The 18,464-nt window shown below is 35.6% G+C and overlaps 1 protein-coding gene, 1 non-coding gene and 1 pseudogene across 3 annotated transcripts; all 3 read left to right on the forward strand.

The window, feature by feature from the left end:
• The first annotated feature begins 2,010 nt into the window (after nt 1–2,010).
• On the forward strand, nt 2,011–4,016 carry LOC132178408 (S-adenosylmethionine decarboxylase proenzyme 2-like; annotated as a pseudogene).
• Nucleotides 4,017–4,671: 655 nt separating this feature from the next.
• TRNAH-GUG (transfer RNA histidin (anticodon GUG)) lies at nt 4,672–4,743 on the forward strand. Its single transcript has one exon. It is a non-coding gene; the product is annotated as a tRNA-His (tRNA).
• Nucleotides 4,744–14,153: 9,410 nt separating this feature from the next.
• On the forward strand, nt 14,154–17,865 carry LOC132177073 (protein NSP-INTERACTING KINASE 1-like). Of its 2 annotated transcripts, XM_059589287.1 has the most exons (11): nt 14,155–14,617; nt 14,701–14,833; nt 14,954–15,025; nt 15,100–15,243; nt 15,320–15,391; nt 15,502–15,561; nt 15,649–15,746; nt 15,984–16,133; nt 16,230–16,568; nt 16,752–17,131; nt 17,201–17,865. In XM_059589287.1, exons 1-11 carry the CDS (start codon nt 14,518–14,520, stop codon nt 17,519–17,521), a joined length of 1,869 nt encoding a protein of 622 aa, XP_059445270.1. In that variant the 5' UTR covers nt 14,155–14,517; the 3' UTR covers nt 17,522–17,865. The 2 variants fall into 2 exon arrangements, with proteins under 2 accessions (XP_059445271.1, XP_059445270.1); XM_059589288.1 differs by lacking the exon at nt 15,984–16,133 and having other exon boundaries at nt 14,154–14,617.
• Nucleotides 17,866–18,464: the final 599 nt, after the last annotated feature.

Here is an 18,464-nt window from a genome sequence, read left to right on the forward strand (position 1 = left end):
TTATTTTTTTAATTCTAAATAATGTTTTATTATTATTTTTAATTAGTAGGACACGTGTCCCATTTGTAACCCTAAAATTTTTGAGGATTTTAGAAATCCTAATTGCCACCCCATTATTTTTTTTATTATTTTGTTTTTATTTTTTTAATTCTAAATAATGTTTTATTATTATTTTTAATTAGTAGGACACGTGTCCCATTTGTATCCCTAAAATTTTTGAGAATTTTATAAATCCTAATCGGATATTCTCCAATCCATTTTGGATTGAAGAGCATCTGGGTCCCTATCCGAGCACACAAAACCTAATTGAAAAGGGTAGAGATTAGAATAACCCAATGCATGTGAAGAAAGAAGCCCAATTACCCTCTTTACCATTAGCGCAGCACTCAATCACAGGCCCAATGCACGTACAAACAGAATCCCAATGGATTTCGCATTTTTTTATTTGCGGATAATTTATTAGGGCCAGATCTTTCCTCTTCTTGTACTATATATTTAACCTAACCCTAATGCTTCATATCTAATTAACTTTGGGTAATGGGTATGATATGAAGCTTGAATTTACTATTTTTTTTTTTTTTTTGGGAGTTTTTTAGCAGCTTGAGCTTATTATCTAGCTGAGCTACCAGCACTTAATCCTTCTCTTTCACGACACCTCATGCTAAATGAACACAAAGATTTATTACAATTAGAGACGTGAAATAAAATGTCTATAAATTTATGAAAAAGGTCAAAAAAAATAAAATAAAAAAAAGAACAATTTTATTTTTTGTGATAAATAAAGAAAACTGATTGGTGTTTTTATAGTGTTCTCTCAACTGTGATGTGACTTTTAAAATTACTAATAAATTAAAAGTCAATAATGATTCAATGGTAATTTTTAAAGTCATATCACAATTAAAAAGAATACTAAGAGAATACTAAAATAACACCTAACATTTTTCAATGGGAAATTACTAATAAAAGTGGGCTTGTTGCTATATTTGTGGTTTGTGAGAGAGAATAAGAATGGATAATTGGCTTGTTGACGACAAGTTTTTGGGGAAATTAAGAAAATTACGTTGAAAGGGAAAGAAGAGTGAGAACAGACAGGAACAGCCCACACCCGTGTCAGAATCCTTTCCCCATTCTAGTCTATCGTCAAAAAAGAAAGTGTCCCACATCAAATGATCAAATCTCTTGAGATTGCCTTTTCCTCATACATACATAATTCATTCAACTTTCTCTAACTAAATTGTTCCTCGTGTCAATTCATCTGATTGCTTCCCACCTAACGCAATAGTCAATACCTAACACAACCGTTAACTGGTCGATAGAAAATTATTTTAAAAATTGTATGTAGTTCTCATATATAAATTTAAAGGAGACGTGTTATTTTTATAAAATAAGAACTCAATTTAGAAAAAAAAAAAAAAAAAAACTATTCTTTATTTTATTTTTTACCGTTAAGGCCAAAAACGAAACCGTCGAAACAGAAAAAAGTTTACACGTCAACTGCCTAGTTTTGAATGTGATTCGATCACTTATTCCGGCTAAATTTGGGGATGTTGTACTCAAATTAAATACTATCATATTCGGTAGGGATGACAATTTTTTTATTTATTTTTATTATTTTTTTTATTTTTATTTTAAAGAGTACTGCTCTAAATTATATTTTTATCTTATAATTATAACATAATTTTAATAAGTTCCAACAAACTGTTTATTTATTTTTCCAAGGGTTAATAAAAAAATAGTTGAGACTGGCATATCAATATATCAATATTGTATAATAATTATAAAATTTATTTATTTATTTATTTTTTCAGGACACCCTTTTCACACCACATAAGTTAAATAATATTTTTTTTGAAGAGTAGCTCAATCGACAATGTACCAAACCTCATGAAGTGAAGGTCACTAGTTCGAATTTTTCTTCCCCCTTCCCTTGTGTGGACATGTCAAAAAAAGAAAAAAAAAAAATTACATAACATTAATTAACCTTTGTTTTTAATTTTAAGGAATAGTTGAATGGGTAGGGAATCATCCTCATATGAATCCGGGTCACTAAGCTCCCCTTGGCTACGGCACGTAGTAAATCCTTATTCTACGAAGCTCCCCTTGGCTACAGCATTGAAGACGTTCGACCCAATGGTGGAATCAAGAAGTTCAGATCTGCTGCTTACTGCAACGTAAGTTTTAGTGTCCTCATCGGTGTTGTTCGTAATTCTAATGAATTTAATTTCTTTGTTATAATGTGTATGGTTTATTTGAGATTAATCAATATTGTTGATATCTTGCTTGCTTCTTTTTCTTGTGCAGTCTGCTCGCAAACCCTCCTGACATTCATAAGTTGTTCAGTAATCTTTTGCTTTTGTTTGTTTAATTTCCTTTTCTTCCTCAATCTCCCTCTCTTTACGAGTTGGATGTCTTGCAAGTACAATTAAGACTCCGTTTACTTCGACGTAAAATAATGGTCAATGAAAAATATTTTCCTTTAATCCTTTTGACCGAAAATTCTTCATTAATTTTTGGAAAATGGTTTACGGTTTTCACACCTGCCTGAAACCCACCCGCGACCCGCTCGAGACCTACTCGGGACCCCGGCGGGCCCCGCCCAAGACTTGCCCGAGACCCGCCCGAGACCTAATCGGGACCCACCCGGGACTTGCCTGAGACTTGACCAAGACCCGCCCAGGACTTGTCTGAGACTTGACCAAGGCCTGCTTGAGACCTGCCCGGGACCCTTTCCAGGACCTGACCGGGACTCGCCCAGGACTTGTTCGGGACACCGGCGGGTCTTGCCCGGACGGGTCCCGATCAAGTCTTGTCGGGGTCCCAGTCAAGTCTCGGGCAGGTCCCGGCGAGGTCCCGAGCAAGTCTTGGCGGGGTCCTGGGTAAGTCCCGGGAGGGTCCCGAGCAAGTCCCGGGCGGGTCCCGGTCAAGTCCCAGCGGGGTCCCGGTCAAGTCCTGGGCAGGTCCCGAGCAAGTCCCAGTCAAGTCCCGATCAAGTCCTGGGCGGGTCTCGGGTGGGTCCCAGTCAAGTCCTGGGTAGCTCCCGGCGAGGTCCCGGACGAGTTCCGGTTAAGTTTCTGCGGGGTCCTGGGTAGGTCCCTACAGGGTCTTGAACATGTCCCGTGCAGGTCCTGGCGGGGACCTTATTGGAAAATATATATATATATAAATAAAGATATTAAAAAAAATTATTTCCGTGTGCAAGGTAAACGTTGTAAAATGTTTTCGACGTAAAATATTTTCAGAAAAAATAGTTTTCTTGAAAATATTTTACGAAGGAAACCATTTTACGTTGATGAACGGAGCCTAATTGTTTCAATTTTCCCAAATGGACGTAGCCGTATCTGGAATCGGATTTGAAGGTTATGAAAGAGGCTAGAAATATCGTTTTTTTTTAGCCGGGTGTCTTTGTTGATCCTGACGGAAAGGGTCTTCGATCTCTGTCAAAATTGCTGTTGTAGACTCCTATTTTGGGCAACTTGGTTCAGGCAGCAAGGCTTATGTAATGGGTGGGTAAGACAAACCACAGAAATGGCATGTGTATTCTGCTTCTGCAGAATTTGTTGCAAGCTCATCCGACCCTGTTTACACTCTAGAAATGTGCGTGCATGATTGGTTTGGACAGGAAAATGGCATCTGTCTTCTATAAATCCCAATCAGGGTCAGCAGTTGTGATGACTATCAATTCTGGTATAAGAAAGATTCTTCCAGATTCTGCTATATGTGATTTCGAGTTTGATCCCTGTGGTTATTCCATGAATACTGTTGAAGGATCTGCAATTTCGACCATTCACGTTACCCCAGAAGATGGTTTCAGCTATGCGATCTTTGAAACAATCTGACTCTGTTGGCTGAGAGGGAATTGGGTTCTTTTCGACCGAGTGAGTTATCTATAGCTGTGCATGCCGATGTTGGCTGTTGGGGGTAAATGACTTGGGCAGAATTGTTCACTGGATGTCAAGGGATACTGTCGCAGAGAGAGGAGCCTTGAGGAGCTTAGAATGGGTGGTTCCATTGTCTGAAATGCTGGCAAGAGGAAGAACAAGATAAAGAATGGTAGCAAATGTTTTCTCCATTGTTGTCGATCTGCATCTCTTAATTGAATAAATCATTGCTTCAGCAATAGTCTTTTAGTTTGTCTTATTGGATCCCTGTCAAATCAGTGGATTCACTGGATGTATTGAACTATAAAACAATCAATTTTGGTTATTTTCTGTCTTTATAATTGGTCTAATAAATTTGTTATTACGCCTTAAAATTGTCTACTTGTCTTACTTGGCCTTGTTATAAGTGATTGAACAATCCAAATCCAGCATTTGCAGTCAAACCATAACAAAATTGTCGTACCATGAAGCTAACGTTGTCTCTGTGTAATTTTTTTTCTTTCTTTTTGGTAAAAACTGTCCCTAGTTTGTTAATGATCATTGAAGTAAACAAGGCCTAATACCTTCTGGACCCTATTGACACTCAAAAGTCCAAGAGGAAGTCCAATTCCCAAGGCTAAGGAAATGCGGTGACTACATTCTCTACACGTCTCTCACGGACTGAGAAACCAATCACCCAGACGACTTTGTTACAATACGTGCATTAGATGGGCCATTACACGGGCCCATCAAGAAAGAAAGTCACTAAGATAATAAAGGTTAAGTATTTAATTTAAAGGCTCTTGGCCATCTTGTGGCTGTAGTTTAGTGGTAAGAATTCTACGTTGTGGCCGTAGAGACCTGGGCTCGAATCCCAGCAGCCACACAATATATCCATACTTTTTCGAATTCCCCCGGCTCTCTTTTTTCAACGTTGGAGGCGAACCGCGAACGAGGAAGGACAACCAGAGAATGAAACAACCCGGAGCCAAACCAAAATTTTTCTATTGCATAGAATATAAGGGTGTGGTTGGCAAATGGCTTAAAAAAAGGAAGTGGACCGGAACTTTAGCATATTTGATTGATGTAAGAGAAAAAAAGTAAAAATGCTTTGTATGAAAAAGTTGAAAAAAAATTATTTTGTGGTGATTTTTTTTATTTGAATAGTAATAAAAAAAAATTATGCAATGTAAAAAGTAAGAATATTGAAATTAATTTTGAGATGAATTTTTTAAGTTTTTGGGTCTGATTTGGCCACTCCTTTGCCAAACACAGCCTAAGTGCGTGGTAGAGGCTATGGTACAGAATTTGTTCCTCAGAATTATTTATATATGAAAGTTGTTTGAAGTGTTGATGATTAAAATATGCACAAGTGTATGTAATATAACTTTTTTGAGAGTCGTATCTTTATTTAAATTTTGGCATAGATTCCAGAGTTTAACTTACAATTAAATTCAGGATCTTCTAAAATTACCTTTAAACACATATTTGGAGCTTTAGTTGTGCAGTGCTATCATTATTTTTTGCACTTTCTTTTGAGAATCAAATCTCATGTTACCTTTTTTAACAAGTATTCTTCATGATGGAATTTGCCCATCGAGCTACCAAGAGGCCTAATTAATTCTTGTGTTAATTTGGTTCTGACGATTTCACAATATATATAAGCTTTGTTTGTTTATGATATGCTTGCTCCCTTGATAAATGAGGCTTAATACATTCAATATTTAATTAAAATGAAGGTGAATTCAAGAGTCAGGATTTTAACTCAAGATTTTCGCTTTGATACCACACATTAACATTTTGGAATAACCGATGATTTAGCATGGTATAAGAGTAAAAATCTTGAATTTGAACCTTGACTTACAATTTACCCTTATTTCTAGTCAAATATTCTACACGTTGAACTGTTAAGGAACCAACACAGTCTGTTTTGAATTCACTCTTTAAATCCAAACAGATCCGAACCACTCTCTATCTTTCATGAGCTTCATTTATTAAGGAGAAGTTTGAATCCACATGTGACGTGGAGTATTAAAAATCAATTAACTAATTTAATTTAATTTTTTATCGACTTAAAATTTTACCCTCCAAAGCTTCAGCATTTTTTGATTCTACCTCTAATGTTTAAAAATTGACAATGTACCCCCACAAAGTGTTTTTGTTTTTTTTTTTTTCAATGTGGTCATTCCGTTCACAGATTCTGTCACTTTGGACAATAGGTAGTTCACGTGCGAAGCACATGGCCTTTAAGCACCAAATATACCAAAATTACCCCTACTTCACCCCACAATTTTCTGAAATGCATCCATCTTTTTTTTTTTTTTTTCAATTTTGTTTATTATTTTATTAAAAGAAACAAAAAGAAAGGAAAAAAAAAATTGGGGGTGGCCAGCAGCCAACCCATGGGCAAAGGGGGTGGCTCAACCGCCCAAATGGGGGTGTTCAAGCCACCCCCAAACCCTTTGGCGGTGGTTTCAACCACCCCCAATTAGGGCATGGGGGGTGACTAGCCACCTCCATTAGGCCATGGGGTGGCTTGCCGTCCCCATTCCGGACATTTTCGACCACCCCCAAATGGCCAATTTTTATTTTTTGATTTTTTTTTTTAATAAAAAAAATAGGGGCTTTTTAGACTTTTCCTATCCTAAACTATCACATGTTCTCCAAACAGTCAAAAAAGACGAAATTTTTAAACATAATTGCCACATTGCCAAAAAAAAATCTTTATGAAAATATATTGTCAATTTTTAAACATTGAAAATAGAATAAAAAAAAAAGGCTGACACTTCCGGAGAGTAAATTATAATTTTCCCTTGAGATAAACTATTATTTAACCTATCTCTTGTGCTTGCCTTTTGAAGTGCGGGGAGCAGAGACTAATGTTGATACATATTAAAGCAATTCAGTTGGGTTCCTCGCTTTTGACATATTGTCTACCTTTTATTGTGTAGTTAGAGTCAGTGCAGGCTTTGAGCAGATCTGCTCTGCCTCTACCGAAAAGCATTTCTTGAGGTGTTGTTCTATATACCATTTTTTTTTTCTTTCTTTTGGCAACTACTTTTTTTTTTATTCTAACATTGACTTTCAAGTAACGCCTTGATAAGTTATTTTGACTCCTTAAGATTTTAAACATAAGGAAATCATTTTAAGTAGAATAAAGAAATTAGACCTAGCTAGCTCCCTTTGAAATTCATAGTCTATTTAAAGTACTGCCGCATTGATTCTCTTTGTCCAACTTTGTATTTACAAAAATTTATAGAAAAAAGAAGTCACCTTAAAAAGTCAGCATGGATTATGTGTGCTTGATTTCCACTTAATGTCTCATTAATTAGTATATAATTGTCATCCAAGAAAAGATATACAATTGAGTCATTGGGGAGGATTGGCGCACATGAGAAGCATCTATTAATGCACTAATGGGAGAGGATCCAATTTCTCTCCAGTCTCCACCTCTAATATTATATCATCAATTATTCTCATGCGTGCATTCTGAGTAATGCTATAAGTCACTCGATCTTATGTTATTTTTGTGTTTTTCTAAAAATAATGTGGCTCTTAAAATCACAATTGAGTTTGTCATTGATCGTTATTGGATTTGATCAAATGATGAATTTAAATGCAACCTCATTTTTAGAGGGATACAAAAGTGACACAAGATGAACTTCTAGAATTACTCGTACATTCTAGATACTGATCATTATTGTTAAATTACAAATTATCCCACAAGCTTAAATTGAGAATAATTAATGAATATAATTATCATTTTATAAATAATAGTATCGGCATTAGTACTTTTAAGGAGAAGCGCAAAATCAAAAAAGTTGATTGGAAGTTTTCAAAAAAAAAAAAAAAAAGGTTGATTGGGTGTAGTCGAATTGAGTTGACCCGATGAAGCACGCATAAAGTATGTTCGGTGCGTGGATCTCACGTACAGACACTCCAATAGAACGAGGTAGCACTTGCAAGAATGTGGTGGCGCGACCGAACTGTAGTTAGCACACGGAACCTCATAATTGGTTGCATTTTTCACATATCCACCAATTTGCAAGTAGCAAGCCAATTCAAGCAATCAAACTCTTTTTAAATGTATGAGGGTGGTGCGTGAAGACTAGAAGAACAATTTATGGTGGCGCGTGACGACGCGTGAGAGATTGGAAAAACTCCGTCTCACCTTGAAAGTGTAGACTAGCCCTCGAAGAAGTTTAGAAAATACCTAGAACATGCTTGAAAGAAAAGACTCGGCACAAGCGGTGAAAAGAGATTGTTTTAGATCAAAAAAATGTGAGTCTAATACCATGTTAAGTCATCGGAAATTTTAAAAGCGTAAATTAATAAAAAAATTATAAAACTAATTAATTTTGTTAATATTTAAAGAATATTATGGTGCAGTTGTAATATGCTTTGCACAAAAAAACTTGTTTAGGAGGGTGTCCTTAAAATAACAAGGGATTTAGAATAAGGTTTTTCCTTGATGCCCGATGATGTATGGATAAATGATAATGGATGCCAGGGTGTATTATCCCTATGCTCAAGTAGTGATTTACTTTGAATTCAACAGGATATTTAGTTGGAAATCTTTGTTAAGTTTGTCTGCTATTTACTTCATGTCTACTTTACTTTATGACCATCCTTATCTTTTTCTTGATGCTTCCACTTACTTTCTCTAATGGTTCTAAAAGATGCTTAATCAAATAATTGATATAAGAATGGTGGAGAGAAAGAGAGATTAACAAAACACAGAGAATGTGGTTTACCACTAAAGGCTATATTTACAAAGTTTCACTAATTTTGAGAGAGATAATATAAGAAGTGTCAATAATACATTCGTACCAAATATGACCCCCAACTGGGTCAAAACACCAAATCGGCCCAAGCCTTTGCTCCATGGACTAAACCTAGGAAAAAGAAAAATTCCATTTAAAATTGTAGGGCTTCCAACATCGAACAAGGTCAAATACAAAATCCAGATAAAGTTTCCTCTAAAATCGTTTTGGAGCAATTTTCTCAAAACCATTAGGTAATAATATAAAAGAATATCATCTATATCTATCTTAAATCACAATTTAATAATCATGTGACTATTAACCGGATCATATGCTCATCTGTTAGTGACTGAAGGGATTATGTGCCTATCAAATAATGAGTCATGTGATCGATTGACAAACATGTGGATGATCTTCTAAATTGCTAATAATTTACATGAAATCTTCCAGAAAAGGTTTCGAGAAATTATTTTCCAATAAAGCCAAGAAAAGAAAAAGAAAACCAGTGGAAGCATATCTTCATTTTACACCATTTCCATGTCCTTTTCTTCGCCTTTTAACTATTTTCACCCTCACTTTTTGGTTGATGGGATTAAAAGTATTTGAAATATATAAGAGAGAGGTAGCAGCTGGTGACCATTACTTTCCCTCTTTTTATTGGGTGGTATTTAGGAGTGTAGAGAGAATGCTAAGGTCATGTATGCACCACAAAAAGAAAGAAAAAAGGTGGCTTTGCGTGTGAGTGAGGTATCCTAAGCTTTTGAAAAGAATCTATTCTGGCTTGGCTTATATGAAGAGACTACCAAACTGACCCTAAAGTAAGGACATTCAAACTTTAGGTGATCATGAAGCCAGCCGGCCCGTGAGAGAATCACTTCTTGTTGAACATCAACTTCTCTTTACAAAACCATAGATGGAGGAGAAGAAATCCAAAGGTAAATAATGGATTGGGATCTACAATCATATGTCCCAATGGTTAAGTCATTTGAGCAGATAATGTGAGATTTTATATGAAACCCATTTGCTTAAATAGGTGGTCGAACAACTCAAAGTTTATGGAGTTTTTTACGTTACCTATTCAAATGACTAGTAATTCAAACGAGTAATTAGTGTAGATATAGAATATTCTTTTTTTTTTCTTTTGGGAGGGAGAGTGGGAGTGGGAGTGTCGGTTGTCTTTGAGGGACAGAGGCAAAAGACAAAATCATGTGGGTAGTACAAATTGTTCAAAATAATGGCTCCTTCCTCCGTTCAAACAAACCTAGTGGGTGAAAAAGGAACAAAATGATTTCCTACTCATTTGAGGAACCCCCTATCTTCATTACGATTATGGTCAACTTCTCTTTAGCCATCCACTTGTTTGACTCCCTTTTGACTCCAAGACCTTGCTGGGAAATTTCCTTTTCTAATTGGCAACAGGTTTTGTTAATGGAGGAAAGAAGAGTTAAAAAAAAAGGACCAAAAGTAGCAACTAAGTGCATGAAAGGAGCCAAAATAAAGTACTGAAATGGACAGGAAATGATACCATATCTATGTCAAAGGTCCTTAAAAAATACTAAAAAGAAAAAAGAAAAAAAAATCCACATAGTGGAAGGCTTATTGGTTGTGGGGGTGTGAAGGAAAGGGACAAGCTAATGTGGATGTACCCCACTACTCCAAGTGGCTTAGAAAAAAAAAAAAAACCCTAACTATTCCAATTGCATTGGCCCCGAATCTTAGTGCTTATGTTAGATTTTCACCTACCAATTATCAACTTGTTCTAAAAAGTAGAAAAAATTATAAAATTAGTCAATGTAGTTTACTTGATTTTCAATTAGTTTTTTATGGTATCAAAATAAATTTTAAGTCTCTGAGGTCTACCAAAAAGACAATTTACTCTGTACAGTTAAATTTCATTATTAACTTAACAGATTTCGATAGTGTGATATGTTAGAGCTAATAAAATTGTGGGGTACATCAATGAACATAATTTAACTGTAATAAGTCAGTTATTTTTTTTTGGCATACCTTTTCCTTTTGAGTTTATTTTGATACTGTAAAGAGCTAAATTGTAAATCAAGTAAATCATATAGACTAATTTTGTATTTGTTTTTTTCCTAAAAAGTAAGATGTAGACTTAAATCCTTGCTTTAATATTATATTAAATTATTACTTAATATTCTAATATTCTATCCTTTAGTTGTTATTATAAGAAGGGTAAAAGGTCGTAAGGGGACCAAACTTATTGTGAATTTACAACCCGGCCATAATACTTTCTTCGTTAGCTTTGATATGCAATTTTAACTCGCTTCAGAAGTGTCTGGTGTGCTCGGCTATCTTTTTCTATTGGGTTCCACCCAAACGCCACTGAACTTAAAATAGATTATTATTATTATTATTATTATTATTATTTATTTTTTTTACCCCTCCGAAGTACTTCATTGCAAAAAGTCTGAAATATTCGTTTCGGCCATATATAATGAGTAATTCAATCAGTTGAAAATCACGCCTTATGAAGTAAAAGTCATAAGTTCGAATCTCTCTCTCCGGACATGAAAAAAAAAGGTCTAAATATTTGATTCACAAAATATTATTAAATTTATCAATTCTTATAAATTTAAGCTTTTAAGAAAAATAATGGTTTGATATAGTATCAAATTAGAGGTATTGAGTTCGAAATCCTATCTCCGTTATTCAATTCTTATTTCAATTAAATATACACGTGAAAAAGTGTTGAAGTATTGATTAAATTTACGTATTCCTATAAATTTAAGCTATTAAGATAAGTCGTGATTTAACATTAGTACATTTACTCCTCTATACCTGGTCTGCTGTCCATTCTTCAACAAAACTTTTATTTTTGTTTTTTCTTCTTATTCTCAAGACAAAAACATTGATAAAGAACTCAAAACTTAAAATACTACTTAAAATACAAACAATTTTCACATTTATGCCACGTAAATAAAAAAAAACTTTTTCGGACCGAAAACAAAACACGTCAACAAACAGCAGCTAGAAGCTGTACTGCACTTGATTTAAGTACCAGGATGTAGAGCTAATGTTAATGTTGGGAACGTGATTATTCATAATCTTGAATAGGGTACTTAATTTCTTCTTTGTAAAGTGACATTCTTGAAAATTATCATAATCGATTTGATAGACTATTAGTGTAGTCTAATCGAGACTTGTCTTTCTCTTTAGTGTATGATATAAACTTAGAAGAGAAGAGACATAGAGGAAATTAATAATTTTCTCCATACTATTTCTCACGAGATTTTGATCCAAGATGTTTGGATTAGTGAATATATTGTGAAAGTATGTGATTATAAGAGTTGGTGTAGCCCTACAATACATTGTGTATTTATTTCAGTAAAATCATTGAGAAAGGGCCATACAATGTAGTAAATGTACTACAAAAATTGTACCTCTATGTGTCAATAAGTGATCGAAACATGAAACAATGGGCAACTAATTAAATTCGGATAAAGATTCAGTGCAATACATATGTCCTATTATGGGTAGGGGTACTTGAGTTGGGTCACCTGCTCAAATAAGACCCTTGCCTTATTGCAGTGTAACAAAATAATAGTATTGCACTTAATATTAATCACAAACTTTATGTCGGTTGGAGTTGTATGGCAGCCTCCGAATGAAATATTATCATCTACATTTCAAATGAAATTTAGAGGAGCCGATTAAGCAAAAGATGAGGACAATTTTATCCCATTTTTAACATTTTTTTTTTACTAACTAGATTTTTTCCATTTCAAATGAAATAGAGATGATCATTTTTTCCTTTGAAGACCGTTCATGGTGATCGTTGCGCAGGTCAATGAAGGTTTATAGCAGCCATCACAAGATTGTTGAAAGTTCCTAACAATTGTTGTGGGGTAGTTGAAAGTGTGCAACAACAGTTATGTTCAGACGTTTATAGTAATTATTTTTGGACAAGTTTGGAAGAAATTTCCTTCAACCTACTCTAATAAATAACAAGTATCATTCAACATTTTTAGGTTTTTAAAAGATTAATGTTTGAGTTTCTAGATTAGTGAAATGACAATAAATGATAGTTAAAATATTAAAGAAAACATGTTAAAGATGACACTTGGTACTTGTTAGACTCGATCGAAGGAAATTTCCTCCAAAAAAAAAAAAAAAAAGATTTATTAACTATTAATAATAGGCTTACATTTAAAAATCCGTTTAAATAACTGATATTTGAAAAAAAAAAAATAAAAAAAATCAGTGTTTGAGTAGGGAACAAAGTATAAAAAAGGTTATAAGTTATAACCAAGCAGACTCATGTGGACTCCGTAACCGCGACATGGGCATTAAAAGGTCTGTGCCCAAACACACACTAAATAGTCTAAATCGCTTGTGAAGTTAAAAGCCTTATTCAGTGGTAATCAAACCCTAGTTAGCTTTATGTCTGATCACAAACGACATCCATCCATGATCCATCCGATCCGCTTTACTTTCATTGATGATCATGGAAAAGCAGCAGGCAATCGGTCCAAATGAACGTTTGAAACATCAAGTCAACGGCTCTATGGGCCTACATTGCACGTGCACCTATGTACAAGCTATAATCAGGGTGGTGCCTGAATTATATTATTTGCAAGAGTGGGACCGTCCGACCAAACATCAGACTGGGACCCCAGCATCCACTTTGGTGTTTACCATGCACACTATAACACTGTTTTCCAGCAAAGAGTATCACCGTCAGTTCTTCATCAGACAGCTATAAATGCGACAGGTGTACTAGTATCTCACTTGATATTTAGGACCCACAAAGAGAGAGAGAGAGAGAGAGTGACCATCAGTTCAGGCATCAGCTTTTGCTTTTTAAAGTTTTGCTGCTTTTGATTGTTCATTGGATGGACTGTCCCTTGAACGTGGAGCCAGTGTTTAGATAATCGCAGGAAAAGTAATAAAAAAAAGGTTAATCGAATGTGAGAAATAATTGGCACAACTAAGATCTCACGAGGAGCCATTACATCATCTAACTCAACCTCAATCCCTCAAGATTCTCACTTATTATTATTAAAAACCCATAAGAGTTTAAAATACAAGGAATGTGTTGTACATGTATAATAAAATTGCTAACCTCAGGGAATGTTGGATTCCCAAAGGCCACAGTAGTAGAAGGCAAACCAAAGCAACTAGCTTTTTCCCATCTTCGAGAATTTCTTTAGTTGGATTGCTGACAAGATTGAATTTTTATTTTGGGTATTTTTTATTTTTATATTCTGTAATTAGTTCCCTACTTCCTGTTCTTATTCATTACAAAAAAAGGAAACCAAAGCAATCCCAACACAAGTTTGGAGTCTGCCTACACCTCTGTCTAGCTGACACCAAAACTGTCCGACCTCACAAAGTAATTCTTGCTCCAGTTGTCGTATTATATATTCTATAGTGCTTATGAGTGAATATTTCATTTGATCTACATTATAAATCCAGGTGATGGTGAATGGAAAAGTTTCCACTCCCCAGCACCTTTTTCTTTTTCGTTAAAAAAAAAAAAAATCCATGATTGAAGGTATTTTCTTTTTCAATCATCTTTTTCGCGTGTATCTAGATATGGCTAATATGGCTCTTAGCTTTTATATATTCTTTTCTCCACTTTGCTAAACCGGCAGCACGCGTGTTTAGTTCCCCTTGGCCTTCACACTCCCAAACTTCTCTGGTTTTTGTTCTGAGAGAAGGTGTGACTGGGGATTGCTGGAATGGGAATCCTGAGCAGTTGCAGTGGTTGGCTTCTGATGTAAATATTACATGCAAAAAAAGAAAAAGCAGCTGAAGATTGATTGTGTTTACTTGTTCAAACCATCCCTAACGGCTCTTTTACCTGCTTCCTTGTTAGAAAGGAAAAGCTGATTTTGGCATCTGGGTTCCTAGTCTTTTGCACTTTCTATTCAATGGAAAAGAGAGTGGGTGCTCTTTTGTGCTGTTTGGCTTTCTTATGCTTATGGGCGCCCGCAACTGGTTTGCTTTCTGCTAAAGGCATCAACTATGAAGGTAACTGGAGCTCTTTCTCAAGTTTAAAGCTTTCCAGCTGAATAAATTTGAATGGTCTTTCACAATTCTTATAAATTTTGCAGTGATAGCTTTGATGGAAATAAAACAGTCTCTGAACGATCCTCGTGAAGTTCTTCAGAATTGGGATGACACTGCTGTGGATCCATGTAGCTGGACTATGGTCACTTGTTCTCCTGATGGTTTGGTCATTGGGCTGTAAGTAGAAATATATCAAACCATGCAAGTAATTTGGAACTTGATGAAAAGTCTCTCTGCTACAAATATTTTTTTAAAAAAATATTGTTTTTGAATTAGATGAAATTGGTTTTGGTGCAGAGGAACTCCAAGCCAGGACTTGTCTGGAACTCTGTCACCAAGCATCAGCAACTTGACAAATCTACAGATTATGTAAGTAAACCAGCATATTAAGAAAGTGTGAAATATTCAGCATGGAGTTTCTTACTAGAGGAGTTTTCTTGCAGACTCCTGCAAAATAACAATATATCTGGACCAATCCCCTCTGAGCTTGGGAGACTCCAAAAGCTTAAAACACTTGATCTTTCTAATAACTTCTTTTCCGGTCAACTTCCCAATACTCTTGTCCACCTGAAAGGCCTCCAATACCTGTAAGTGAAATTTAAACATGGCTTTAACAGTCTCTTACTGGTATAAATCTAATAGTGGGATTTCAATGCTGATCAGGCGGCTAAACAACAATAATCTCTCTGGAGCAATTCCTCTAGCTTTGGCAAACATGACCCAGCTTGCTTTTCTGTAGTTCTCTTCATACCTTGTTCTTTAATGATAATTATATTTGTGTCATGAATTTTATGTGATTATATATATCTGAATAAGAGATTTATGTGGTTTGTTTAATGTTCTAGGGATCTGTCTTATAACAATTTGAGTGGTCCTGTACCCAGGTCGCATAGTAAGACATTCAAGTAAGTCACTCTGAAAATGTTTCTGTTTCCCTCTTCAGAACATTCAACTTTTCTTTGTCCAATTATTTTTTCTTTTGCCTGATGCAGTGTTGCTGGAAACCCTTTGATATGTGCCGCCGGAACAGAGAACGATGGCTGCGTGACACCATCGCCGCCACCTTCTTATACCTCGAATATTTCACAAAGTAATGAAGAGTTCCTGCTTGTTGCAAGTTTGTTCAATTTTGTTCAAACCTTTACACCTTATAATACAAATACTTGTTGCCGTGTTCTTTATCCTTTATTGCGTTTTCTTCTTTCTTCTTTATCCTATGTGATATCCCCTGCTTTAAGATTAAGTTTCGAAATTCAATTGAGTTTCCCACATACAGTTTTCTTGCTATTATCCTGACCCTTTTTCTTTTCTTCCCATGATTCTTTAGACTCTCGACCTTCTGGAAAAAGTAAAAGCCAGAAAATTGCCTTAGCCTTTGGCTCAAGCCTAGGGTGTATCTGCCTGTTAATTCTTGGGTTTGGTTTCCTTCTTTGGTGGAGGCAACGACGCAACCAGCAAATATTCTTTGATGTTTATGGTTAGTAAGATACATATGTATCTTTTCAAACATATAAAGCAGTAGCAGACAGAATCAAATTAGTATGTATTTTATTAATACTCTGTTAAATTTCAGAACACCATGAAGAACTTTGCCTAGGAAACTTGAAGAAATTTCAGTTTAAAGAATTACAAATTGCTACAAACAACTTCAGCAGCAAGAACATGATCGGCAAGGGTGGTTTCGGCAATGTGTACAAAGGCTATCTTCAAGATGGTACAACAGTAGCTGTGAAAAGGCTCAAAGACGGAAATGCCACTGGGGGTGAGATCCAATTTCAAACTGAAGTTGAGATGATCAGCCTAGCAGTGCACCGGAATCTCCTCCGCCTCTACGGGTTTTGTATGACAGCCACAGAGAGGCTTTTGGTTTACCCATACATGTCAAATGGGAGTGTTGCTTCCCGTCTCAAAGGTACATTAGGATTAGAGTAAGTCATGATTGTTTTACAACTAAGATGACGTGGTAGTGAAAATTAGTCTTTAGATCCGTGTGATCATCACCTTGGTTGGGGTGTAATCCAATTGCAAACTCTTTTTGATCTTCTATCTCCAGCTTGAGCATATAACAATGATGATCATCTTTTCTCCATTGCAGCAAAACCAGCTCTGGATTGGGGTACAAGGAAAAGAATTGCCTTGGGAGCTGCAAGGGGTTTGTTATACTTGCACGAACAGTGTGATCCCAAGATAATTCACAGAGATGTGAAAGCTGCAAATATATTGCTTGATGACTACTGCGAGGCTGTGGTAGGAGATTTTGGACTGGCAAAGCTGTTGGATCACCAAGATTCACACGTGACAACAGCTGTGAGAGGAACTGTGGGGCACATAGCTCCAGAGTATCTCTCAACAGGCCAATCTTCTGAGAAAACAGATGTTTTTGGGTTTGGGATCCTTCTGCTTGAATTAATATCTGGTCAAAGAGCTTTAGAGTTTGGCAAAGCGTCAAACCAGAAAGGAGCCATGCTTGACTGGGTAAGACAACCGCTCATTTATTGTGTAGACAGTAGAGACATTATCTAATTCATGACACAATAATTGCAGGTGAAGGAAATTCATCAGGAAAGAAAGCTTGATATACTGGTTGACAAGGACCTGACAAACAACTATGATCGAATAGAGCTTGAAGAAATGGTTCGAGTGGCTTTGTTGTGCACCCAGTACCTTCCAAGTCGTAGACCAAAGATGTCTGAAGTGGTCCGGATGCTGGAAGGAGATGGGCTTGCAGAGAAGTGGGAAGCTTCTCATAAAGCTGAATCAACCAGAGGCAGAGCCAATGAATTCTCCTCTTCGGAGAGATACTCAGATCTTACTGATGACTCTTCCTTGCTTGTCCAAGCAATGGAGCTCTCTGGACCCAGGTGACATGACAAATGACGTGGTTGTGAAAAATGAGACCAACCCAATTATACAATAATATGAGTGAAAAATCCCTGTCAAAATGAGTTTGCTGTATATTAGATTGATATTGAATCCTCAAGGAATTGTGTTCATTTCTGACTGTACAGAATCTGACGTTTAGGTGAGTGTTACATGTCCTTCTGTTTCTGCTGTGTGAAGAAATTTTTCGGGCAAATGTCATAGTGAGGGTGTTGAACGTGTAAGAATAATGAATTTGTTTGTTTTAATAGCATTTTGAATCCCAGAAGGAGAGTCACTCTGTTCCCACGGGAATTGGGATGCTTCTACTTCTAAAAATCTTATATCAACTCCAAGGTTTCTTTCCAGCAATTAAACCCCACTACACTATTCATCATCCCACCACACTATTCACTTCATTTTAAAAAAAAAAAACATTTTTACTTTTATATCAAATTATTCATTTTTTATATCACATCATTTACTTTTTATTACTATTCCAATAAAAAAAATCACTACAAAACAAAATTTTTTACTTTTCAATACCACTTTTTCATTTTCCCATATCAATTATTATTATTATTTATTTTTTATTTTTTTATTCATGAATAGTGCGGTGGAGAATAAACAGTACCGTGGTGTTTAACAAACACCCCCAATTATGTTATAAATACTTTTGTAGGAAAAAGTACAAAATATCTCGCTCAAACTAACACTCAATTTGCAATGTCTTTGAACTAAAAATTAGCAATAACGTCCCCAAGGGGTAAATCAATCGGCCGAGACTAGTTCGAATTCCCCTCCCCCCTCTTGTGCGACATGTCAAAAAAAAAAAAAAAATAGCAATGACAAGTCTTACCTGTTTCAAGATAAATAAGGTAAAAGATCTATATAATTAATAACTTTTGGGCTATTAGATTTAACTTTTATCTTCAATAGCAACAATCAT

This window comes from Corylus avellana, chromosome ca4 (genome assembly GCF_901000735.1).
Source record: "Corylus avellana chromosome ca4, CavTom2PMs-1.0".
In the NCBI taxonomy this organism is placed as follows: Eukaryota; Viridiplantae; Streptophyta; class Magnoliopsida; order Fagales; family Betulaceae; genus Corylus; species Corylus avellana.

Coding starts and splice junctions, on each gene's coding strand:
- LOC132177073 (XM_059589287.1), top strand. CDS start 14,518: ATGGAAAAGAGAGTGGGTGCTCTTTTGTGCTGTTTGGCTTTCTTATGC. Junction 15,747..15,983: donor TACCTCGAATATTTCACAAA/GTAATGAAGAGT, acceptor ATGATTCTTTAG/ACTCTCGACCTTCTGGAAAA. Junction 16,134..16,229: donor AATATTCTTTGATGTTTATG/GTTAGTAAGATA, acceptor GTTAAATTTCAG/AACACCATGAAGAACTTTGC.